Source organism: Lonchura striata, chromosome Z, assembly GCF_050655825.1.
Source record: "Lonchura striata isolate lonStrDom1 chromosome Z, ASM5065582v1, whole genome shotgun sequence".
Taxonomy (NCBI): domain Eukaryota; kingdom Metazoa; phylum Chordata; class Aves; order Passeriformes; family Estrildidae; genus Lonchura; species Lonchura striata.
Genome location: NC_140740.1, coordinates 56,474,506 through 56,501,960, shown reverse-complemented (window position 1 = coordinate 56,501,960; position 27,455 = coordinate 56,474,506). Strand labels below are relative to the sequence as shown.

At 36.9% G+C, this 27,455-nt stretch overlaps 1 protein-coding gene across 2 annotated transcripts in view; it reads right to left on the bottom strand.

Moving 5' to 3' along the window:
- Window positions 1-323: 323 nt before the first annotated feature.
- Window positions 324-27,455, bottom strand: part of MAP3K1 (mitogen-activated protein kinase kinase kinase 1) — a 58,413-nt gene continuing 31,281 nt past the window's right edge. For both annotated transcript variants that reach the window (XM_021534326.4, XM_021534325.3), the window contains exons 2-20: window positions 24,513-24,663; window positions 21,435-21,641; window positions 19,418-19,618; window positions 18,559-18,675; window positions 17,866-18,014; window positions 15,436-15,557; window positions 14,637-14,718; window positions 14,333-14,510; window positions 13,621-13,911; window positions 13,059-13,180; window positions 12,001-12,092; window positions 11,600-11,789; window positions 10,022-11,288; window positions 8,963-9,115; window positions 7,557-7,719; window positions 6,046-6,177; window positions 4,933-5,075; window positions 4,324-4,455; window positions 324-2,985 (exon numbers count right to left, since the gene is read on the bottom strand). In XM_021534326.4, coding sequence (XP_021390001.2) covers window positions 2,836-2,985; window positions 4,324-4,455; window positions 4,933-5,075; window positions 6,046-6,177; window positions 7,557-7,719; window positions 8,963-9,115; window positions 10,022-11,288; window positions 11,600-11,789; window positions 12,001-12,092; window positions 13,059-13,180; window positions 13,621-13,911; window positions 14,333-14,510; window positions 14,637-14,718; window positions 15,436-15,557; window positions 17,866-18,014; window positions 18,559-18,675; window positions 19,418-19,618; window positions 21,435-21,641; window positions 24,513-24,656 — 4,035 coding nt within the window. In that variant the 5' untranslated portion in view covers window positions 24,657-24,663 and the 3' untranslated portion in view covers window positions 324-2,835. The remainder of the gene's footprint in view (window positions 2,986-4,323; window positions 4,456-4,932; window positions 5,076-6,045; window positions 6,178-7,556; window positions 7,720-8,962; window positions 9,116-10,021; window positions 11,289-11,599; window positions 11,790-12,000; window positions 12,093-13,058; window positions 13,181-13,620; window positions 13,912-14,332; window positions 14,511-14,636; window positions 14,719-15,435; window positions 15,558-17,865; window positions 18,015-18,558; window positions 18,676-19,417; window positions 19,619-21,434; window positions 21,642-24,512; window positions 24,664-27,455) is intronic.

Here is a 27,455-nt window from a genome sequence, read left to right as displayed (position 1 = left end):
CAACAGATTTACTTCCAACATACACTTCAATGGTTCCAGAACTTACCTAACCAGCACACTTGAATAGGTAATTGTTACATTTGCAGTAATTTAGACAACTCCTGGCTTAAAGGAATAATCAAGTGAGATTCTTAGATAACAGTGCTCTCGTAAGAGAAGTTTATTTATCCTTAATTAAAGTCTTTGTTTCTGCTCTTTATTAGAAACTAAGTCTTGATATGTCAAGTGTATGAAGTTGTGTATGAACCGTAAAGTGTACCAGAAATATGTTATTTCTATCAGTTAAAGGAATGTGTTTGTCTTACAGTAAGCAAAGGACAAAGTTTGTTCAAAAACTTTTATTTACTATAAAGACAAAAACCACCAAAATACGTACAAATTATACTATATAAAATTGGTTCAATGGGGTAAAAATTTTTAATTAAAATATCTTGATATATTTAAAATAACAAAGGATACAATGAAGCCAAATTTCTTAACCCAGAGATTTCTGTAAAATTTGCTTGCACAGTAAGGTGCTAATAGAAGTTAGCCCTTAAGCCCTGGAAATCTTAGGAATCAGTCACATAGCAAATATAATTTCATTGTGAAAGTGAACTTTGGTAGAAGAAACTCTATAGGACACCTGAGGTAGTAGAAACTGGAATAAACAGCAGTAGACGTTATTTACAACTTAAGTACCAAATAACATTAAGAACACAAAAAATAATTACACAATACAATTTTCAGTCCAGCTTTGATCCAAAGAAAATAAGAATATTACATCACATCTCCATTTTAAAAACACCACAATTACCAGCAAGCCGAGGGAAATGCAAACTCAAACAAATGCATTTGGACACCTAAGAGGCAGTTTGAGTTTGAAATGTGGTATGCATGGTGATCTACATAGTAATACTGATTAGCTGAGGTTCATCAGTTTATACAGTTTACATTTCTGCCAGAAACAGTATTAATCTGAAAACTGATCTTCCAGTACTTGAATTGGCAAGAGTGCATCCTTTAAAGCTTGCACATATGAAAGACTTGGAAACAATCTTATTAGAATGAGAAATTCTAAAGTGGTCAAAAAAAAGTCAAGTACAAAACAGAGCTACCAAACTTCACATTTCTGTATTATCTTTTTAACTCTTCAAAGTCTGCCAATCTTCAAAAAAAAAGGAATGTTAAATTTCCAAAAGAAACACATTCACAACTAATGACATGTTTTTTTTTTTTTTTATTAATATGAGCACTATCATTCATGTAAACTTATCTTTAAGATGTCTTGCTTCCAATTTGTATTATACACTTTAAAGGTACTATAGCTTATTTAGTTTGTCCTGAGTCTTTGAAAAGAACCAATTCTATTTGAGTCCAACAATCCAACTGGCTTCTGAAGAGTTATGACATGAACAGTATTTTTTTCAAAATGGATTAAACACAATCATTATTAGATTAAAAAAGATCCCCATTTTTAAAAAAGCAAAAGAAAAAGCTGCCATTTTCCTTCAGAATTACATGCATCATGATCTAAAAACCTGCCTTTAAAATAATTTTAAAAACCTGTTAAAAAAAAAACAAAACTCCACATCTCCTAAAAACCAACAAGTTTTGCACTACAGGTGAAGCTTTACTTCACATTTTACTTTATCTTGATCTTCAAGTCCAAGTTTGCTCCTTGTTAAAATAAATACCTTTCTTACGGTAATATTTTTAACATTTTCAAATTAAATTACCACTAATGGCTACAGTAAATAGATGATGTACGGCAGAAGGAAAACAGCAGGTAAAACTTGTTATCAGTAGAGAATGTAACCTCAGTTTCTTTACACAAAGAATGAGATTTGCTCATTTGGCACCTGCTCACACTGAAGTACATGCCAAAGTCTCCCATAAAAACTTTAATGGAAGCTGGGTTTGGGGGGCCCTTGACATGAACTTCTCTACACCATTTGCCAGAAGAAACTGCTATATGAAAAAAAGGCTCAACAACTTCTAGCATGGTTCAGACTAAGTTGCTTTATACAGAACAGTCTTGTTTATTAAATAACCTATACTATCAGAGCCTTCAACATATCCTTGTTGAAGGTGGCATTTTATCCCAGATTTCCAGCAAATCTGGTTTTAAAACTCTTGTGTCAGGAAAATATTCCATGACACAGCTTGCATCTTTTTTTCTAACGACTATTTTAAAATATCCCCTTTTCATGAAAGTTAAAAATACAAAGAAAACAAACTTTGATTTCAAAAGAAATTACATGGCCAGCAGCAAATGCACAGTGAACCATGAGTGCCTGCTCTTACTTTATAGGAAGGCAATGCTTTTTTTTAAGTTTTCATCAATATTTGGATTTGTTACTCAGAGAGCATCATATAATCTGTAAAAGGGACAGATACAGAATGTCCTTTTAACCAGTATTGAAAACTTACTAATTGCAGAGCATCTACATGTGAAATTGAACAGTGATTGCAATATTAAAACAGATCTTGAGCCTCTCAGCTTCTAATACTGCTGAAAAAGTGCTCTAAATAAAATAAAAATCACTTACCTGCTAAATAATCATGCAGATTTAAGGAAAAATGTTTTTATGTTAACACAGAGCCAGATGTTTGAAAAGGCACAATTTACAAATCTCTGCATGAATTGTCATATGTTGCATACTGAGCTTAGGTAAAGATCTTGATTTGTCAATCACATACTTAGGTAGGGTCCTCCACTGGCCTTATGTTCTTGATGTATCTATCATTAAGGCCAGCAGAATAATATAATTTGCTGCACGTAACTGCGCTGCAAGACAGTTACTGTATATTCAGTAGTGTTTTCTTCAGTATTTCAGCCTTACAAATAAGTAGCTACCATGTGGTACGGAAGACTGGGTGTTTCAGCAGCTCCCTTGAAGGTGGTCTGTCCTGAGGTTGAAGTTCTAAACATCGAAGAGTCACATCTTTCAAGCCTGGAGACAGATGTGTAGGGATTGATGGAGCAGTAGTTGCACTAGCAATCTGAACAAGGGGAAATAACTTTTTAGAAGTCAGTGATTATGCCCCCCTCTCCTAGCCCAAAAACATTCTACAAACTGATAATTTCAGCTGGTGAGTTAGATTTATGAACTTTTCTCCATTCAGCATGTTTCCTACCACAGTTTGAAGATTACGTTACTACTTTCAGTTTATTGTCCTTATGCCTATTGCTTTTTAGTTTGATTCTCTCCTGATACTTTTCTCTAAAAGTTCTTCTCACAGCAAGAGATGTCACAGCAAGATCTTGCAGTGACATCTCAGAGCAGGCCACAGGAGAAGCTCCTACAGCACACATATGGACATTCTTTAGTCTAGTAGCTGCCTTCACTGTTAAATGGAATAAGTCACCATGGAGAGAGATTAAGCTGTGCGATGTAACACTACAAGAAGTTAAACTGGGTGTGCTTTCTTGCACTGCCTTTTACTGTCTTTCTGCTACTACCCCAAAGGCAAATATTTCTCAGAAAGACAGATCCCTCCAAACCAAATTAATTTTGTCTAGCTGGATTAAAGCAGGATGACTGGGAACACTAGAGTGGCACCACCATATTCACAGCAGTGCAGAACCAAGACAATTACATCTCTTAGCACAAGTGATTTTACTTAGAACATATCTGAGTACTGCTGTGCAATGTCTGTTCTCTGCAACTTCCTTTACCTGCAGCAGTATTTTTTTCATTCATGCCTACAGTTCAACTAGACCTTTAGAATAACTAACTGATTTTAGCCTGAAACATGAATGCCAAGATGAATGATCTAGCAAGCAAAGGAAGGGGCAAAATTCATATATAATATGGCATAACGGAAAATATCTTCCAGAAAATCTGATCATGGAATATTAGGTTTTTATAAAAGGACTTTCCCCACTGTGAAATATGAATACTTACACAGACAGTTTACAGAAGAACAAGCTTCTGTATTTTACAGGATTGTAAGAAAAAGTTCACATCTCAATCTTCTGCCTAATTTAAGATTAACTCTATTTCTATTTTTTTTTTTTTTAGGACGGTGCCCCAGCACATGGTGGGGAAGGTAGAACTAGATTACCTTTAAGGTCCTTTCCAATGCAAACCATTCTATAATGATTTTGAATAGCATATATTAACATATTTTTTTTTGTATCAGTCTCTTTGTTTTTTTTAGAGAAGCCAAGTATGATTATATTGGTACCAGTATTGCTTCTGTACTACCAGCTCCAACACAAAAAAAAGGTATTGCAACAAGCCCTGCTACATGCACACTTTTCTAAAATTCACATCACTGTATACAAGACTTACTTGTCATCTTTTGTAGTATGTTGGTAATAACAAAATACCTTACCTTAAATATTAGAGCAAGATGATTGGAGTGTTTTTCTGCATTCCAAGGAGGTTTAGCACAAGCCATTTCTATGACAACACAGCCAACACTCCACACATCACAGCTCCTTCCATATTGCTGACCTCTCAGGACCTGAACAGACAAACACCAAAAATCAGATAATATAATTCAAAGTATCTTAGCCCTAAGTAATTTAGAAGTAAACCTCAACACATCAAACAAGTGTATTCTGATTCACATTTCAGGTAAAGAGAGTGACCAGTGATGTAAATGCCACAACATTTATACAGGTTTAGAGACCTAGTAAATAAAATACTTGACCAAGTGGCAAGCAAAGTACCTTGCAATAGCTAGTTTTTGAGCAAATGGTCATTTCGGCATTAGTAACACCACTTGTGATAACTGTATCTTGTAGCATACTACTTTAAACAATGACAACAAGAAAGAAATGTTATCATCACCATGTTGGCATAATTCCTAACCTTTAGGACAAAGGCATTTAAAACACATTTGAAGCATAAACAGCAAATTTCTGTTATTTGGCTACATCAATTAGCTTAAAGAGTCCAAACAAACTTTTTGAAATCACTTTAAAAATTGTTTTCTTACCTCTGGTGCCATAAATGCAATAGTTCCCAACAACTGTCCCTGAAACTCCCCAGCACCAGTTCCTTTTGATGCCAACCTGGCTGCAGCTCCAAAATCAGCAATTCTTAATCTATGACCCGTGCTGTCAATTAGCAAATTGGCACCTGTCAACAGTACAATAAAAATACTACTAGTTGGTTTTCTATTAAAGGCAAAAGGATGAACAGACACTTGACAATTTTCCTCTCTGCACTTCAAAATTATAAAACAGTTTGACATTCCCCACCTCAGTATCAAGGAAATCTAAAAATCAAGGATACAGTCTAATAACCTCACTTTTCTCTTATGCCTGAATGATACTGCTTGAGGTTGTTTGAGAGATTTCAAGAGGCAATCAAATTTTCAAAGTACAACAAACACACAGGATTCTGGAACAATGCTTGGAGATGGTATAATGGAAGAAAATAGTGACCCAAAGGCCCGAAGGCTTTCATTGCCTGCAGCTCCTCATGAAATTTAAAGTGATTTCATTATCAAGAAACCCTGAGTTGCCTTAAAGATAATTGCAAGCAATTTAAAGTTTTACTGTTTCAAAAAGAATTAGTAAAGACATATTTGCCATCCATATGTTCTACTTATATAAATATACCACCAGTTCATGTAAGACTGGTATTTCCCAGTTAAGTTTACATGTTACTCAGGGTACAACTGTATTTATCTTCAATAAAGATGAAGGAAGAAAACTCACCACCACACATTACAAATCTGTCCTCGTTATCTTGGTTTGTTCACAGATTTTACTATCATTTCAGTGTAAACATTAACATTCATTTAAGTAGCAATAGTATTAAAACTGTATGGCAACTTTCTATCTTATTTTAACCAACTCAGAAAGACAATTTTCCTAAACTATTAGCACAGCTAGCAAATACCCACAAGCTTGCTACCAGCATTTTGATTATGTCAGTAGCATTTTGATTAATTTCAGCAATAGAGTTTCGTATAAATGATCAGACAAACCCAGTAGAAATACCAGTCCTGAGACAGCATCTGAGGGAATGAACATGTCTTAGGCCAAAACATATGCTGCTTTCTGAATACTCCTTCTAATAGAATTTATCAGGTTATTCTCACCTTTAACATCTCTATGGATTATCTGATTCTCATGGAGGTAAGAAAGGCCACGTAAAAGTTGTTCTGTGTAATTAATAATAACCGATTCTTTGAAGGCTCCATATTTGCTTAGCAAATGAGCAACTGAACCCCCTAAAAGACAAAACAATACATTCTATCAACACTTACACATTCTGTTACTAGAGTGCAACACTGCATCCTAAAATTGGAACTTGATATTACTATTTGTAATTAATATTTCTCCTTCTCCTACTCCCAAAAATTAAAATAATTTCATAGGCAAAGAGTGATGTAGTTCATCCCTCAATTACTTTCTAAATGGAATTGTACACATTAAAGACAAAAGTCTTCATGCTTCCTAATGATTTTATACTTCCTTAAAAACAATACTTTACCCACACTTAACATTAATGTGTAAACAGCAGAACATTAACTATTTTTAAGGCAATAGGTAAGTACAACCTCTATCAAGTATTTCCTCTTAATATCTTAATTTACGTTTGTTATCATTCAATACATAGAACTTCGCAGACAAGCAAGGAAAAGTAGTATCTTCCTCAATTTTCAAACTGCTAACAGAGTTTCAATATTTAGGATATCCAATTTTTCTCTTGAAGTATTGTAATATAGCTGGGCTTGAATGAGGAAAACACATTTCCTGACATTTAACTGTCTAAATAATAATATTTCAGAAAAAAATACATTTAAAAAGTTTGGCCCTCTAAATGTTAAGAAAATATTTTTTGCACTACTTCTTGTAATGACACATACTTGGGGCTTTGCATGTTAGCACTCTGACCACAATTTAGGGTGCAATGCTTTCATTTACAGCAAATAAGGATGTATAAAACACCACTTAATAACTGGACAGCAGCAACATATAATACATTCATTAAATTAATAAAACTACTTCTCAAAATAAATACAGATTTTCTTGTGCCTGCTCTATACAATTATGAAAAATATTTCAATTTTTTTACTAGATTACCAGTTAGAGTTCTAAGGTTTTAAATAATTTTTCCAAAAGCACTATTTACTACTTATTATTTGAAACTTACTTTAAATGTTCTTAAATGCCTTTGCATGTCATCTGACAAAATTTCTATGAAAAATCTCGGGACAAAAATAAATGACTGGTATTCCAAACTTTCTAGCAATTTTATTAAAAGTAATAACCTATAGCTACACAGATACACTGAAAATGCAAGAGTTTGAGACACAGTCACTTCAGTTGCAAATACATCAACATTTATAACTCCTCACTTGGAGTCAGAAATGGAAGGAAAAGTCAGGGTTTCCAACTGCTTTAACTGTATGACAGATTAGGTATGGAAGATTCCAAATCACAAAAGGATGCACCACTAAGAATATTGCTACGAGCACTTCAGCTGTTCTGTAAGTACACCTTTATACTGATTGCGAACACAGCAATGAAAATATAAATTCACAACCTCAAGTGATGCAACACCATGTATTTCAAGACTCAAACAGTATTTTCATCCGTTGTTTACCTGCCATCCATTCAATAAAGAGGTTATAGTTGCTCTTCTCACATGTAGCACCCAACATTCGAATAATGTTAGGATGGTTCAGATGACTCATCATCCTTATTTCTTCCCTCAGTGCTTCAACCACCTCTTCTTGCTCAGATGATGTGTTCCTGACATATGTCACCTGTTTTGAAATATGGTATTCAGACTTACTAATTTAAGTACAAGTCCTATAATCGCCTTTCAGTACAGCAACAAGAAAGGATGGTTTTCACCATCTGGAACTGCTTTTTTACCTCAGGCCCCATTAGCTGAGAACATACCTCCATATGAGACAGTCATAGAAAATTAAGAGTGATCTTCTATGTACAAACAAAAACTTCTCCAAGTAGACTGCAGAAACATCCCTCTTTTCACCTCTGTTTAAACTAGGAAAAAACCCTTCATTTCCAAATATTGAGGAAAAGGAAGAAAGAAAAGGCTTGAAATGGGATCCTCAGTGTCACTTATAAAATTTTACCAGTTAAATGATAAATATTTCATAACTAAAGCTCTTACAGAAATTCAGCTTGACAGAAGTAATGGTATTGGAGTCAATCTCAGATGTGATGCATCCTAAATATGATGTAACGGTAGGCTGCAGGGAATTTCCCTAGGCATCACCATCATCTCTCTGGGACCACTTGGACAGTCTCACTTTTTCACAAGCAAAAGTTTCAAAGGAGGAATGGTGGCACATACTCTTTCCTTGAGTAACTTCAAAAGGTTTTATCTATTTCACAGCTATAAGTTCATTGTAGAACTCCTAAGGGTGTTGGAATTAAAATTCTCTCTATTTTGTTACTACTGATTCAGCCCTAGGGCAGCTCTAGTGCGAACAATTTACCCACACCTGAAGCCTTCAAAAATCTTTACTGAAGCATGTGCCTTTTCTCAGCCATAGATACAACTTCTGTATCTATTAATTTAAATAGTTAGAATACTTGCCTACAAATTGCCCTTAGTTAGTTAGCAAAGTCGAATCAGAGGAAACAATTATTAAACTATATTTCCTCCATTTAAAGTTATAGGAAAAATATCCTTGACAAGTGAGCAGAAATAATCTTAAAGAGGAATCTTATAAATAGGGCATTAATTTGGAACCAAGTTATCTGGGTCCCATTCTTAACTCAGCCACCGTTTTATGAACTTGACTGAAGCAAAAACGCACTATGAAGAACCATGGAAGAAAATGGGCACAGAACAAAGGACTTTTCACTCTAAGAAGAATTGAGAAAGCTTGTATATATTTAGCTACTTAATGCACATAAAGGTTTTTTAAATTATGTATTATGTCAGAACACATCACAGGGAGTAGGAGAAGCAGGAACACAAGAGGTCTGAAAGAGAAAACACAAGAAAATGAGGTATTTTCCTGAAGTATTTACCTGTTTTACAGCCATTAGTGTCCCCGTTCCCACATCTTGAGCTTGGTAACAGGAAGAGAAAGCTCCAAGACCAATTTGCTGACCTTTAAGCCATTCTGCATCTTCTCTATAATGGTGTTTTGCTTTGGTATGTCCAGGCAGGGTTTCCGGTGTCTGCAAATTAAATTCAAAATCAATTCCAAGTTTACTAACATGCTTTATCTAAACTACGGACATTCTAAAGTGTTAGAAAATATCCATGCTTATATGCCTCTTCTCTCCCTCACACTTCCTTGAACTACTTGTTATACAGGTCTCAGCTGAGATGAGAGCACCAGAGTATTCTGTAACCCACATATTCTACTACATGAAACAGAGCTAGCTCTGTGTAAATACGTGAAGGTGAAAGGCAAGATTAGAGGACACAAGTAGGAGCACAACTTTTTTTTTCTATTCCTTTTCTCACAACTAGTTAAGTTTTTACCTTGCACCTACAGTAAACAGAACCAAAATCAGGTTTTTTTCTATTTAACTTATCTCCCCAATATTATGCTTTACATGTTGTTATTGCAAAGGATCACAAATACAACACCCCTTTTTTCTATTATTATTTCTTGTGCTCTTTGTCTATTTGCAAATATATATGTATTTTTTTTTCTGACTAATAAAGTATCTCTCATCTTCCCTCAAGATAGGAAGAGAAAATATTTTCCCATTCTTTCTTTCAAAAATTAGTTTGCAAATGTACAATTGCCTTCAACGTAAATCAGCATTAGGACTCAGTACAGTTCTACTCCTGCTTAAAATTTTTTGTTTATTTCCTGTTTTCCCCAGTTTTTATGCTTTCTTTTTTGTTGCTTTAAATGTTGATATATGATATGGTTCTCTTGCAAACACCTTCCCTAGATTGTTAATAATATGGAAGGATTCTGTTAGCACCCTCAAATTTATATTTGATTTTCTATGAAAGGGTACTGAGCACCTTCATGTTTTCTATAATTTTTGAAATATAACAGCACTGCTTTATAATTTCAGTGACCCTCAGCTGAGATTAACCTAGATTTTCATACGCATACTTACATCCTGCTGAATGATTATGATATCTTCACCATTTTCAACCTGTAGCTGGGGAATTACTGGCAAAGCATCTTGGGATGCTGACATTGCCATAGCAATAGCTAAAGCTTCCTCTTCTTCAGCTTCCATCTTTTCCTTGCATTTTTGATTATGACTGACATCATCTTTGTAAGTATCATCATTTTCTGCCCGCTCAGGAGAAAGAACTGCAACTTCAGACTTGAATGTAACTGTGCCATCACTTGTTGGCATGGAGGCCTCAAGTAGGTCCTCAATACTGGAATTGAGCTCTGCATTAACATCCAGCCGGGACTTCTCATCTACTGGTGTGAACACTGTCTCTTCACTTGGTATAACTGCACTGCTATTGCCATCACACTGTGAAATATCATTCAGGTCAAGTGTCATACTGCTTTTCAAGGTCTCTCCTTGCTTGTTCACATCACTTGGGGTGGGTCGTGATGGCTTTGGCCTATGTACGTGACTGGATGGCAATGGCCTGGCTTGGGTAAAAACCGGAGAAAGTTTCTCAGATTCTTTATTTTCAGAACAGTTTCGCTGAAACTGGAGAGAAAGTTTCCGCTGTGTTTGAGGAGAAGGTGAGGGGATTTTGCAGGGAACAAATCCCTGAGGTCTGAGTTTAGAGGCATCTGTTACAGTGCCAGCTGGTACAGACGGGTTTGTTGGAGACAGAAGTGTTGGGAATAGTGACTGGGAATGACTAGATGAGGGAGAAGAGTTCACACACTGACTGTGGGGTTTTCCTTTTGTTTGAATGGCTGGTTTTGGTTGCTCAGTAGTTACTGATGAAACAGTAAGTCCCATAGCAAGGCCAGCTAGCATCTCAGAAATGTCATCTGGACTGGCACTCAGTTTTCTGTCACTTAAACCTTTCCCACTCTTCCCTGATAACTGGACAGTATTATTAGGAGTATTATTTTCTGTAGTTTCTGGAGAGTTATCTGGCACAGGTAGGTGTAAAAATTCTTCATGTTGGCATTCCCCCGAGTGCATTTCTTCCATGCCTAGCTGAATGGCTTCTGCAATTTCCATTTCATCTGCTATTGCCATCAGACGTCGACGCATCCTTGCATAATGAGTTGAGCTTGTCACACTCAACATATCTAACAGCTTTACAAAAATATGGGGCACTCTTGCTACCATTCTTGCTGCACTCAAAAATATTCTCCGTGACAGCTTGCCAACCATTGAGTGGGAATTGTCAATTGACTGCAAGGCGAAAGTTAAGAGGGAGAGAAGTTTCTTATACCTAAAAAAAGAAAAGAGGTCTTTTATAAACTGACATACTCTAGTTAACTAGTATAAAAAAAGCCATTTCAAGATAATGCATTTAGTTGTCAGTTCTGAAGTATGAAGGAGATTTATTGTTGCACTGGTGCTTCAAAAATGCTTCACAGGTCAGAAGTTCTTAAAAAGACAACTACTTACTCTGTAAAGCAAGCACACTTTGCATACATGTTATTTTGTTTACAGGAATTATAACAACTACTTCTTTTATGAATAAATCACCAAAAAATTCAACTACAAAGAGTAACATTTGCATAGAGCACAAAAAAGTACCTGTCAACTACGGTATCAGCTTGCAAGATATCTCCACAGACAATGTGGGGATAAAATTCACTGGGAAATTCCAACAGAAGTCTGTCTATTAGACAAAGTCGCCCCAGCAGTGCTTGCCAGTTGCTAGATTCTATTTCATTTCCATGAATGCAGTTTAAGACATAATCAACACCTCCAATACCAATGGATCCTATAAAAAAGTTGATAAAATGAAAATTAGGTATTATATTCAGAGTCTACACAAAAATCAGAACTGTATCATACAGAATTACTCGTTGTTTGCCCAAATTAGCCCCCTTCCAAACTGTTGACAGGAATACTGTTCTGTTTGCTGTGCTTGTACTTGTTAAATTCCAGTATTATTTGCTTGTATAATTTAACTGTACATGAAGAGTTATTACCAGATTTAAGTATTTCTCTCCCAACTGCCAGCTCCCCTGCTTGACCTTTACACATCTCCAATAGCGTTGAGACTGAAAGTTGACTTGTTCGACTGTAAGAAAGTAAAACCAAAAAAAGAACTCCTTTAACAAAAGCTTTCAAGGAAAAACATCCTATTCAATATACTTAAAAAAACCATCACCTAGGAATTATGTGTGAAATTATTTCACACCACCTTATTCCAGTGAATTTCTACCCACTCTTTGTAAGCTTACCTGTGGTTGTAACATTTCTACAAAGATGCTTCCAGAAATGTAATATCTATCACTAATGTACAAAACAAAACACCAAATTGCCTTGTTCTCTTGCAAAATGTGGCCAAATGCATAAAAAACATTCTATTTCATTTACTACTTTACCTTTAGATATTCTCTTGCTAGACTGCTGCTGGGGGATCTCTAGCTGCAGTTTCAGAAAAAAATGCTACTTAGAAACTAAACCTTGAGAGACAAAACTCAAGCTGGTGGAGTTCTGCATCTAGTTTACAGTATGAAGAAATGGTTGGCCTGTAAGAACAAACAGGGTAGCCTAGGACAGGAAGACTCAAGCCAAGGGCAGTTCACCCTAAATAGCTATCTCCTACCATTACACTGTGAACTACCAATCAGAAGTGTTATGTTACTGCTACTACTTCATGGCAAAGACGTGTTACAACTTCTGCTGAAGTAGGAAGAATACTGAGGGAGTACTTGCTAATAGCTCTAAAGAGAGTCATGAGAAATAGGCCAAAGCAATAAAAACAGAGATAGAAGGGATGGGTTCATAACTGCACATAACATCTTCCTTTACTTTGGCAGAGGGGCAGGAGAAAGCTCTTACGAAACCAAAGTATACAATTACTTGCCTTCAAAACCTACATATTTCAAGCCAGAAGACTGCCAGCAGCAGTTAGGCTAGCAAAATATATTTACAATCCACACATTTATTTTAACATCAGCTAGTTACACATGAATAGCAACAAATGAAGCTTTAAGATATTTAAATAATAATCAAAAATTAAGTTCAAGAGACATCATACCTGTTAGCATCTGCACATTTAATTAATATTGTCTCCACAACTGGCTTGAGAAGTCGCTGTAGTTTAGTCCTCTCTGCCAAAGTATGACAGGGAGTGTACACTAGCATGGCTCTTAAAGTTTTCTAAGAGAAAGGAAAAAAAAAACAATACATATGAAATCCAACTAGCTACTATTTTTATTTTTTTAAAGAGATGTAAATAAGCATAAAAAAGTTGTAAATTCAGTTCTACATATATTGTCTGCAAAATGTCAGTGAAACTTTCAAAGGATAAATAGCTTACTACATATTCACTGCTAGAACTAGTCAACTCCTCTTTGAGAGTGAAAAGACATACAAATATTGTCAATATTTAGCACTGTGGCAAGTGCCAGTGAAATCATGTCCTTTCACTTATGATGAGTATTTTCATCACCTCATTTTCAAAGTGTAGTTAAAAGTCACCAGTGGTGCTCAACAAATGCTAGGATTCCTGATTTCATGTATCTTCTCCCATTCACTCCTTCTTACAAAATGAAGTAACTGTGAAATTAGTAGAATACAACAAATAAACAACTACTTACTAAAGCAGCAACATACACTTTGTAGACAGGGTCAGCACAGACCATGGACAGCACACTGCAGCAGGATTCTACCACCACATCTCCTGAGATACTGGTCTGAGATGACCCACTAGCTGCTCCCAGAGCTCCAGCACTTGTGTTGTTTCCATTGCTGCTTCCAGAGTTTCCAGTGCTTTCACCGTTAGCCAGTAATAGAGCACCACTAACATCATGGGAAAGACGTCTGAGTGCCATCTCTCGTATATTCCAGTTTCGAGAAAACAAGCAGCCAACTAGCTCCATCCCAAATACCTGCCAAGGAAGAAAGCAACATTACAGGAGTCAAAATGAATAATGCTGCAATTTAAGTAAGCAATCAAAAAGAGGAAAGATATTTATACTTAAAAATCATCAAGGCTGACAGCAAAGATATGTCTGAAGGTACAGGGTCCTAAAAAAGATTCTGTTATAGAAATAAAATATCAAATTATATGCTACAGCTTACTTTGGCTGTGTAAAAACTCTGTCAAGTGAATTTTAACTATTAAGTATGAAATTGGTTTCCAGATACTGATATTAACAGTCCTGAAATCAAGGTCTGACTATACCAGACAAAAATAATGGCAGAAATAAAGGAAATAAAAGTTCTCATTTTTAAGTGTGTGGCCCCATGTTCAGCTGAACCCACCTCTACACTCTAAAGGCTATTAGGTCTTTCACAAAAGAGAACTACCTGAATCCATGGCTCAGCTGAATCTTTATATGTAGAAGGGATCTGCTGGACTCCGTAATGAGTAAGGTTAAAATTGCTATCTTGAGTTCTTCTCTGTGATCCAACTGCAGACTGCTGCTGAGATTGTTGTTGAACCACACGGAGAACAGAAGAATCCACAGGGCTTGGCAATTCATGACTACAGATTAAGAACAACACAGATTAAAAAATTAAACATTTGAGGTAAATAATGCAGCATATTCAGAAATATCAATTAAAGATCCAGAAACAGATAGTTTATTGTGCACCAAAACTGAATCCTTACCTATAGAAATCATGAGATCTCCATTTAGATCTACAAAGTGGACAGATGAGTGGCTCTCTGTTTCTTCTGCATTCTTCTGCCCCTGGAATACAGCAACAGGATTATGTGCACTGAAGTTTTATAGTATACAAAACCAGAAGATGGCACAACTACTTCTAAGTTTTAATGAGGAACATTAGTTTCATAATTAATACTTCTGAACTGAGTCAGTTTCAACAGCCTGAGTATTAAAATATGTGTGCTTAAACATATTTTTTCTGCATGAAGAAATGCTTCACTTCAGTACTGCAATTAGTAGTTTAATTTATTAACTGAAATTCAGCTCCTTTTGTACTTCAAATATAGGAAAATTTTATTTGATAATGCAAACAGCAAAAATGCATATATTTTAATTGATTTATTATATAAACATCATAATTCATTATACCACCCTTGCTAGCTTTATATGACTTTCATGCATTCTAATGACAACGTACAGGGAGCTGAAAGTCTGTTCCTAACCTTGTTCTAATTAGACATAGTCCTTTCACTCAGGTAAGACAGGCTTAAACGTCTACACCTGCAGGTAACTTCTCTGTCAGAGCATCAAATTACAAACACCATTTGTGAATAACTGATAAAATAAGGTGTATCAATAGTACCCAAATGATACAAAATTTTCAGAGTTACCTAGTCATCATTTACTAGCAGATTTCTGGGGTTTTTTATTGAACATAAAACATACAACTCAAAACCATGCTAAGCTATAATACTTTTGCAGATTTAGTCACCAGAACTTGACAAAACAAAGATAACATACATATTGACATGCAGTGGTGGTGTAATTTGTTTCTGCAGCCATCTTCACACACAGTGAGACTCTCTTCATCCAGCATGCCTAACAAACAAATGGGGCACATCTGTTCTTCTTCATCCTTCATACTATAAAAAGAGACATTTGTGATTGTAGAATAGGCATATCAGAATTCAGAAGAGGCTTCAACAGTGAAAAAAGATTAACTTCGAGTTTGGAACAGTCACTTCTGGACAACTATAGGCTATTAATGAATCATTCTCCTAAACCTTGGTCTGAATAAGTAAGCAACCAGATTTTAGAAGCACTGAGTACAGACAACACTTTGTTAAAGTGAAAGGGAAAGTCACAAAACACATGACATCTTTACAAACTAGGTCAGATACCAATTAAGAGATTGAAAGGCCTAGCTTTGGGCAGTTAACATTTTTTTTCCTAAGACTTCTTGAAACAAACCAAGCTTCACTTTTTAGTTTATCATTTGGGTTTAGAAAATGAAGGAATTTTTATATTTTGAAAACTATCCACGTTCTTTTTCATCACATTCCTTTCAAAGTATGAAGTCACAAGGTAGTCTTAAGCCCTTTACAAGAAAATGCAAATACTCTTTGATGAGCATAGTAAAACTCAAAAAGTAAACAGCTACTCAAGAATTTTCTGTCACTAACAGAAACTGATGGAATAGAGTCACATACACACTAGCATACATGTCATACAGAGATATTTTTAAAAATTCCTATTTTCCCTTGTTGGCTATTTCTATTTTATTTTTCTCTACTTTAATTTTTAAATGGATAACCAGAGAATTACCCAAAAAATTATTCTAAATTTAAACATGCAATAAAAAACACAGGTTTATAATCTTCTGCAATACTGTTTAAATGTGCAAAACTCTAATTACTCATTGCAAAAAATTTAAATTATAGTTGGTGTGCATCTAAAACTTTGCAGACATCCTGCATTTGTTCAATGATATATTTTTAAAATAAAATTAACTTGTACATGCATTATATTTATACACATGTATTCTTTTCTATTTCTCCACAAATGTTTGCAAAGCTATTTATTCCTTGAAAAGATCCACAAAGGTAAGCTTACAATGAAAAATATTCTCCACACGTGTGTGTACATATACAAACTTATTTTTGACAAATTGCCAGTAAGCAAAACATAACTGCAAGTCATAGGAACTATCAGAACTGAGTAAACTTCTATCTCAAATGAATCTGATACTCAAGTGTTCTTCAATACCTATAGCATACTAATTTAGACTTGGACAGAACAGTAGCTTCTCTCATTGAATCAGTATTGCACCAAGTGTACTGGCAAACAACTGAAAATCTTTCATCCTGTAAGAAGTGATAACTAATGCAGCAAAGTTCACAATCCTGTGGAAAAAAAAAATTCCTACACAAAGTATCAACATAAAAGAAACTGGCTTGCCAGGTAAGTAGTTCCAGAGTAATTATGTATTTAACAACTTTGTTTATGCAACTTATTTACAGAGACACAGTTTGGAAAAATAAGTAAAAGATGAAGTGAGATTGAGGTCACAGTCTGTATATCAGAATTATAAACCTGTCTGAATCTATTCATCTTAATATATGCTCATTATCACAAAGTAACATATCAAGGTCCTCCTTAAGTTAGATTCCACTTCACACAAAACAAAGCCTCAATTAGGGTTTGCCCTCTGATCTCTTTAAACAAAGTACAGTTTACCCACTAAATAATGCAAGCACAAATTATTTGTTTAAAAAAATATTCAGTATCTTTTCAAAATCATGGAAAAGGATATACAAAAAAACTCAAGTAAAAGCAGCAGGGAAAAAAATATGAAAGAATAACACATCACTGGAAATTCATAGACAAGGCATCAATTCATAGATAAGGCATAACTATTATGTTAGTAGCTATCTCAAAATAATTTAATCAACCATTTTTAATTAAGTAGTTTTAAAAACATATGCTTGCTTCTGTTTTTTATGTATGTGTTTATATAGAGTGCATAAGCATTTTTCATTGTATTGTCAGAGGCACAAGCTTTTCTCCAAAGCAGGACAGGAGACAAAGAAAATCATGTTTATTCTTTTGCTAACATTTGCACAAGTGCTGTATTAAAAAACGATGCACACAATAGGCTTCCGAAGCTGATGTATGCTTTAGTCTTGCACTCAAGATCTCAAAAGTTTGTTGCACAAAATTCATATAAGGTAAAAAAAATTATTTTCACAATTCTACTAAACATTTTCCAAACAGAAGTTACAAAACAAATATGCCCACTTGGCACCACAGTGACTAATGGATGCTTGACTTGACTGCTTGCAAATGCAGAGACTTAACGTGGCTTGAAATGAAAGCAGCTTTGAACAAAAAGAATGTAGGTGATTCTGAAACTACAGAATAAAGCTTGTAATTCCTTTTAAAAATACTAACCTGTTTTCTGAACTAGATGTAGAAGTACTAGATGATGACAATGTATGAGAATTTGACATGCGTGAGACAAACTTCTGGATGGTGTTACGAGATGGAGCTTTGATCCTCGAGCTACGCCTACTGTGATATTTCTGGAACAAACTCTCAACCTAACATCAGAAAAAGATAGCAACAGTCTTATTTATGCTATGAATATTTTGTAATCAGAAGTCATATTACTGAAGTGTAAACTACCGCTAACAGGAAAAATCTATTCACCTTCACAATAATGCATTAGCAGTTGCAGCAACAATTTCAGAAGTCTTACTACTAAAAAGATCACAAGAAACATTTTACACCAAAAACTTATCTGCTTATTGAAAATAAATACCAGCTTCAAGTATATACATAATTACTTAAAAATACCCACATTTTTTCTTCCTTTTAGCAAATCAGTGAGACAGAGCTATAAATTTTAATAGAAAATCCCTTCATCAAACTACAGCTCTCTGTTATTTATGCAGTTATGTCTTATATTCACAGGTATTTTTTTTTCCACTTACAGAACTCCTGATACTGAATTAAAGATATAATTATAAACATATATTCTTGTTGCTTTTAAATCCAACAGTTTTCAGCAGGTTTAAGATAGTGACCTAAAGACATTATGGAGTGTATTCTAGACTATCATTACATCAATTAGAAGTTGATTACCTCAAAGTTCTTCAGTGTCTTCCTCCAGAGCATTGGGTCAGAGGGTTCAAGCTGAAAGACCCTCAGCATAACAAACAGCAGATGAATACAAAACGTCCCACGGCCACAGCTACAAGTCTGTAAAGAAAAGTATATCCTAAGGTTTTAGTGACCTGGAATTTTTTCCACATTTAAGTGTATCATAGAATATACCCAACCCTCAACAAAAATAAGTATTTCATAGAAAGGCATAAATGTTCTGTAGCATTGCCTTACAAAAAAAGAGAATTCCTAACATATTACTCAGAAATGCATACATGAATGCATAAAATTACAACACCAGTTTTCAATTTCTTTCCCCCCCCCCCCCCCCGCTTTTTTTTAATCAACTGAAGCTATTTTTATGCTTCATATGGGAAGTATGCTGTCACAACATGACATCAATCAAACTTAAATGAGAAACTTCTGTTCACCCAACCTGGATGTGTCCCAATACTACATTGCATTAGTACCAAGAAAGCCTATGAAAAGGATCTCATTATGGGTATGAATGAAATTATCACACTATGTGTTTGTCATTTATACACATTCCATGAATAGAGGAATTAAGTGACCAAATTTTAGCCAAGAATATGTAAGACATACAATTCAGAGCCACTTCTAGGAATGAGTCTTTTTTTCTTTTAAAAAAGAGAAACTGTAGATAAATGTAATTTCCAAATTGCAAACTGATTTTGGTATTACATGAGTACAGATTAGAACTTTTAAACATTACTTTATAGAACAGTGATCACCAATTGAACTAATCTGGCTTTGAACAGTTTTGCGAGATTAACTATGAATTGATAAAAGCTACAGACCAGACAAAAATGTTCCCTACCTGAGGCCCAATAAACACTCTGTATTTATTATCAGGGCTGTCGCCTCCAATTAGGAACGAGTTGGGTCCTATCTGCTGCAGCAAGTACAGCCTGGCTCGCATCACTTTGTTGACACGGCGATTTGTCTCCTCAGGGCTGTACGGAGAGAAGCCATCTGGAGATGGGGCTCGTCGAGGTGGTGTTATCCGTCCGCTCTGAAACTACAGAAGGGCCTCCATCATGAGCATTCAAAGGACAGAAAAATGTTTAAATAGGTTCAGCTTATTTATTTATTTATAATAAGATTTATATTATTATTCTAAATAAATATATAAACCATATTATAAATATGGTTTATATATTTATTTAGAATAAGAGTCCCCAAAACCTGGAACTGCTATAATCTCTTTGACTATATGATTTAAAAGGATTACTTTTCTCCCATGCCCAGTAGTCAAGGGCAGAAGAAAACTGAAATTCTGCAGCTGAAATTTGTCTGAAACTGGGACACAAAAGGAGTCTTTCAAATTGCTTCTTATTTTCATGTTGTCATTGGTTGCCTTACCATATTAGTACTGAATTATCAAGTATAATTCAATCAGAAGATAATCAGGGACTTATTACTGGATAAAGGAGATTATTCTATATAGCTGTAACACTAATATATTTCATGAATGAAAAAATGCTATGACTATAGTTTTAAAAAGGGAATATAAGTTCAACAAAGATCAAAAGTTTAAGAAAATTCCAAAGAAAAGAAAAAAATGTACAGTTTTTTCCCCTTTCCACCATGTAAGCAACTTTAGATGAAGATGCTTTGGGTTTTTTTTAATATTGTTTCCCCATAACCAGAATCAAAGGCCCAAACATTTTAGTAAGATTGTTTTCATTTAAATTCTTCTCATTTCTAAGATTATGAGATGCGCTAATGGTTCCATTCTGTTTCAGATCTTCTGCTTTTAGTTGTATGCACTAATTCCATGTTAGGATGAAAATAATAATGAATTCACAGTCCATCATATAAGTAAAATATAAACTGGACTTTTAAGGTTTTTAATGTGAAAAGTTAATATAAAACAAAAACCCCAACCAAATTTAAATATGGTTGTTTTCCTTTTTTTAACCTTTCAATTTCTCTTGTCATGAGGAAAGGACCAGTGCTGCTGAGCTGTAACTTCTGATACTTGTCTCTAGTTCAGAAGAATGGCAGTACATATTTTCAGTGATACTGCAGAAATTTGTTTAGAACAATGGGAAAATAAAACCAATTAGGTCTTATTTATCTTCTAATTGCACTGTGAATTGCACAGTGAATTTAACTGTTGATGAGCATTTTTACAAGCCAGAATGTTAGATATTATTGCTCAAAATATACTCCTTATCTTCTTTAGTTTGCCAGTTACTCTTGCTCAAAACATTATATTCTAGATGCTCTCTAGAATGTAGTGGTAATAACTTTAGACTTCTAACAATGGATGCCTCCCCTAATCTGTACCTAAAGGTAAGTTCTGAAATAGAGCATAAGACTTTTCTACAAGAATTTTCTTTCATCCACAGTCCTATCCTTAATGGAATATACCTGCCCAGAGAACTGAGAGGCAGGAGAAACTGACTACAGTTATTAAAAAAACTTTTAAAAAGAGAAGAAAAAAACCCCACCAACCAACCAAATAAATCCAAACCAAACAAACAAAAAAACCAAACCAAAAAAAAAAAACAAACCAAAAAATAAAAACAACAAAAAAATCTACCAGCACTTCTTCCTGCTAATCAAGCTAAGAGAACATACATGTATTCATGACTGAGTACCTATTTTTCTTCATTTATTTCCGAGCAATAACAAATGAAAGCAGGACTGAAGGAAAAAGAAAACACATGAGGAATACCACATGAGATGTGTATGTCACCTAAATGATATCCTGCAACAACCTCTTTATATCAGCATCTTGCTTTAAAGAGGGAGGACCAACTTGCCCTATAAGCAAAAGACTGAAGAATACAGCCAAATTGAAAATTACATCACAGCTTGCAACTTACAGGCACTGGAGACACCCTTTTTCTTCTAACACCTGGTGATTCAGATTTAACTGTCCTAGTAGATGATGAAGAGGAGCTGCTAGGAGAAGGACTTCGTCTTCCTTTTTGCGTAGGTGAAGAAGCAGTGTTATGTCCTTCAGCTTGAGGATCTAGACAGGTTTTATTCATTTCTGATCCATCTACTTTTCCAAGGATAGGTTTCACCACCTTGCAGGAATTAAATCACATGTTAAAATTATTAATTAGTAATTTCACATTAAAGCAAAGCAAATTAATCAATAATTCTTTTGTTGTAATTCAGCCATTATGCAGATATCTAAATACTTCTTAGGCCATATTACTAACATTTGAGAGGGATTAGCTTACTGATCTATATGCAATACAAAAGCAAGAACCTTTCTTCCGGTCTGTGCAGCTTACATTAGTTGTGGCAGCTATTGATTCTCAAAGTACTCCTGTAAATACCACTCATGATACCTCAAAAAATACTGTTTCCCCATCTGGACAGTAGAAGCCACAAGAATTTTCTTCTCTACAGGTACTGTGCTTATTAAGAGCTATAGTACTGGATCCATGCATTCCACATGGTACCAGCTGAAAAATACTAGGGCTACTCTTCCTTTAACACAACAATTTTCCAAAATAAAGACTTCAAACATGGAGGTAATCCAGGAAAATTAGGTGTGCCATTCTTTGTAAATACCACACCCAGGTTTTCTGTCTGCCATATGAGCAAAATAGCTACACCACATCTGGAATCTGAGCTAACCACTATGCATGGTGCTGCACAATGTAGATAGAGGGAGTGCTCAAGCAAAGGAAGTACATACACAATAGTACTTTGTTGCATCAACACTATATTTTGACTTTAAGAATTGGAATATTTCAAGACAACTTTCATCTTTCTGCCAGTCAGACCTACATAACACATAGAAGAATAACACCCCTGAGAATCGAATTAAAAATAGTCACATTGGGAAGATTTCGTTTTAGTTCTTAATTTCTCAAAGTCTCAGAGACTTGACTCAATACTGGAACGAAGTTCCAAACAACAACTCAGACAAACAGAGCAGGTCTCTCCTAGAAAGTTCCAGAGGTCTCTTTAAGACAAAAACTGAAAGGAGCTTTCCCTCCTCAGGGTAATAAAAGATATCTAGACTCAGTGTCCAGTTACAAAAGTGAACAGGATAAAAAAAGAGCAGTCAGTGAAAACCCTCTTCCCCCTCCTACCAATTAATTCAGTAATATCAAAGCAGTAATGCCTCTCCTTGCCTGGAAGATCAAAACGCAAATCATGTACCTATGGACAAACTACTTGTGCTTGAAAACATCAAAATGCCAAATAATAGTAACTGAGAATCTGGAGTACTAAATGTTGTATTGACACACCCACAAACCTCAAGGGAAGTTGGCTGCGCAAGGAAATAATTTCAAGCTACTCAGGAACTGAAAAGCATTTACATTTTTAAAGTTAAAACTGTGCTATTTAACCCTTTGAGGCAATGGGGTTTGGTGCACTTTTAAGTATTTTCAACATTATTTCTCACAACAGAACCAACAGAACCTTCTTATTTCTGTTCCAGAAAAGCTGTTCCCAAACACCGGCCTACAGCATCAGATGACCTTAACTTTACAACAGTGGTACATGGGAGTCACATCAACAATTGCAACTATGTTCATAGGTAAGAAATGGCTTGTAATTAACCAGCATTACACCTAATAGAATTGGAATAATCTTACAATATTTCAGGTTTGATCTACCTGCGTTTCTTTGATCTACCTGCTTTTTACAGCAGTTCCAAGGCACCTATGCGAAGGCAGTGCCCAAAGGGCTAATGGAACCTGCCGTGCAGACCTGATGGAGCTGAGCCGGCTGAGCGCCGCCGGGCTCGGGTTTGCCCGGCGGGCAGCGGTGCCGTGCCACTGGGGACAGAGCCGTGCCGCTGGGGGGCAGAGCCGTGCCGCTGGGGGGCAGAGCCGTGCCGCTGGGGGCAGCGCCGTGCCGCTGGGGGCAGCAGTGCCGCTGGGGGGCAGAGCCGTGCCGCTGGGGACAGAGCCGTGCCGCTGGGGGACAGAGCCGTGCCGCTGGGGGACAGCGGTGCTGTGCCGCTGGGGGACAGAGCCGTGCCGCTGGGGACAGAGCCGTGCCGCTGGGGGCAGAGCTGTGCCGCTGGGGGCAGAGCCGTGCCGCTGGGGGGCAGAGCCGTGCCGCTGGGGACAGCAGAGCCGTGCCGCTGGGGGGCAGAGCCGTGCCGCTGGGGACAGCAGAGCCGTGCCGCTGGGGACAGCAGAGCCGTGCCGCTGGGGACAGAGCCGTGCCGCTGGGGGGCAGCAGTGCCGCTGGGGGGCAGAGCCGTGCCGCTGGGGGGCAGAGCCGTGCCGCTGGGGGCAGCAGAGCCGTGCCGCTGGGGGACAGAGCCGTGCCGCTGGGGACAGCAGAGCCGTGCCGCTGGGGGGCAGAGCCGTGCCGCTGGGGGGCAGAGCCGTGCCGCTGGGGGGCAGCAGTGCCGCTGGGGGGCAGAGCCGTGCCGCTGGGGACAGAGCCGTGCCGCTGGGGGACAGAGCCGTGCCGCTGGGGGACAGCGGTGCTGTGCCGCTGGGGGACAGAGCCGTGCCGCTGGGGGCAGCGGTGCTGTGCCGCTGGGGACAGAGCCGTGCCGCTGGGGGCAGCGGTGCTGTGCCGCTGGGGACAGAGCCGTGCCGCTGGGGGCAGCGGTGCCGTGCCGCTGGGGGGCAGAGCCGTGCCGCTGGGGGCAGAGCCGTGCCGCTGGGGGGCAGAGCCGTGCCGCTGGGGACAGAGCCGTGCCGCTGGGGGACAGAGCCGTGCCGCTGGGGGCAGCGGTGCCGTGCCGCTGGGGGCAGCGGCGCCGCGGCGCTCACGGCGCCGAGCAGCAGCACGGCCGCGGGACGGAACAGCTGGCCACGCTGTCCTGGGAACACCGCGCGCCGACACACGGGAGCGGTGCAGTAACACCTGAGAAACTGGTACGGAAAAGAGCTTTCTAATAGAAAGAGATTTAACTGATTTTTATTTGTAGTAGCTGTCACAGGTACTGTCTTTCCATCAGTGCCACTTACCACAGGGCCTCTTCTGCTTCTTCTTTCCAGCCATTCATGCTTCCAGGCTGGCATACATGTTGCCTTGAGTTTCTCCCTGATCATGCGCTCTTCTGGGCGGTCATCCATCTTCTGCAACCCCCTAAGGGTTTCTTTATTCTCCATGTCACGACTACAGCAAAGAAAAAAAAAAATCATAAACACAATTAATTTCAGTTGAAATATACTGCACACAGCATTCTTAAACTTTGCGCTACCCTATTCTGCCTCTCTTTACAATGCAGCTGCTAAAATATTATTTCCACCACACTGCAAGAAGCCTTTTAAGAGTTACAGCTAATCTCTCATTCTGTAAATTGAAGCAGAATACCTGTTTAGAGAGATATTTCTTTAAAATGTGTGCATCTCTTGTAGCACTGAACACCCAGTAAAAATGAAGATCTTGGCAAATACAAAACCAATACAAAAATTACCTTATATGTAATGTCATGCCATTCATCAAAGGTTGCACAAATGTTGCAATGGTTCATGCATTCCTTTCTCAATTTAAAAATAATTTACAAATTAATATAAAGATGAAAATTCCCATAATCATAGGATGCACAAGCATGAAACTCTGTATCTAGTGCCTCTTCATATAGTAACTCTACTCAAAAACAGACAACTCATAATCTAATACACAGTAAGTATCAGAGAATAATAAAATTGCCTGGGTTGGAAGAACACTTAAAGATTATCTAGTTCCAAGCGTCTCACTGTGGGCAGGGACACCTCCCACTAGACCAGGCTGCCCCATCCAACCTGGCCTAAACTGCATTTAAAACAGACACAGAAGTCACGAAATTAAGGCTAGTGGCCTTGTGAGTTATTTCCAAGTGACTAATTACTCAAGAGCTCTTAATATCAGCTATAGTAACAGTAAAATTCACAGCAAGTTCATATCTGTAAAATGAAAATTTAATCCATTTGGGCTTGTACTTTTTCACCTACAGTAAAGCAGTTCCTTGTGATCGCTGGCAACAACAAAAAGGCAAGAACTGCTGTCAGACACTGAAAAACAAATATGAACAGTCTGGAAGATTTCCTGATTCTGTTGAACTATCTGCTAAATCACCAAGAAAACCACATCCTTAAGCAGCAGCACATGATCCCCACCCATCTTGAAGCCATTGCTCTTTCAAAATAAGCAAGCTTAATTAAACCAACTGTCAGAATTTTATTTTTGGAATAAAATCACAACTTAAAAGAGGGAGAGTACATAATAATTTAGCTACAAACACTGCTTTCTTCCATGCAATCTCAGCTTCTAAAACATTTAACCACACATTCACAACTGCATTTACGTATTGTATGATGACGTAGAAATATATTCCCTGCAATATTCATTGCAATAAAATGTTGTTAATATTACAATTACTATCTTCAGCAGCATTGTATTACTGAGGTCATTTATCACAAATAAATGTGCTTTAAAAAAAATGAGAAGTTTTTGCAGGTCAAAAGGAGAGTACTGTTATTTTTTCTCCTCTCATTGTAGAGACAAAGGAAACAAAGGTTTCTGAGGCAGGAAATATTACTTCCTGTTCAGTGCTGAAACGTAATAAGCAGATGGACACTGTAAAGAAGATACATTTTCTTGCAAGCCAACTTCTAAATCTACTGCTAATAACTGATTTTAGATATGCAGAACTGTGTGATTCTAGTGATTAAGGACTTAAAAATGTTTATTAGTAGAAACACAATCCACCTGAGAATTAATATTGTTTTAGAGGTTAAGCATTCATGCTTGCCTAATTTTAAAAGTAATGGAAGTGAATTCCATAACTTTGACTTCCAGATACAGAGACAAAATGAGTGATAATTAATGAAAACCAAAGACATTCAAGCAGTAGGTAGAATCCAAATGAAAAAATGTGCCTGAAAATTACAAATGTGGAATAAATCATTGTGTAAAAAGAGTAAACTTTAATTTTTTTTCTCCAGTCAAAAAAAAAAATCTGTTCAAGGACAAAAAATATATGATAAGAACACAGCTCTTAAGTAATACAGGTGCAAATTAAAACATTGTTTTTTATATTAGTTATTTCATGGCAAGAACCATCTCAGTTGCATGAATAGTTCATATACTAGAGAGAGAACACCACACCAGCAGTGTAAGAATGACACAGTATTTCATTTGTTCATATAACCATGATTAACTTCCCAACTGATACAAAAAAAGTCTTTTAGAGGCCCTTGGACTTGAATTCATGAACAATGTAATACAACAGTAGAGGCTTTACAATCTCTGCTTGTTCTCTAAAAAGCAGAAGCAGCTATCTTCCTCTCATGTGACAGCTAAACCGATCTACTCTTTTCTGCACAAAGAACTCTTGTGCTTTCTCTACATGCAGGTGGGAAAGACCAACTGTGTCTGAAAGCTTTTGCTTAGTAAATCAGTTCTCATGCAGAATTTAAGTTGTATGTGTATCCATATATATTTCTTTTTACTTACAGAGCACAACTTCTTAAGTGGTAGAAACAACTTCATATTTTATATTTTAACTCAAGCCTTGGCTAATCATTAGAGTATTCGTACCTGCTGTATCTGTGAAAAAAATATTTTTCCTGTGACTGCACCAAACTCCTACATACTGCAAGATACCCTCACCATGTGATCCTGAACCTGCATGGTTCAGGGTTTGGTTTTTTGTTTATTACATCTTAAGCAAACTCCTTCATCTATTCCAGACAAGCTGATGTTTTTCTACAAAGCAATGTCTAGATTGCCAGTATCTAGATCACTGCACCTCAGCACAAAGTAAAATCAAGAAATCCAGAGCACATTCCACCTCCACTTCATCCTGCAATGTACCAAGTATTTTGATCTTCGCAGAGCAGCATCTATTTCTGATAGCCACACACTTAAGTGACTCTCAGCTAGTGTTTTATTTGAATAAGAGTGCAAAGCTAATGAGCAAGCTA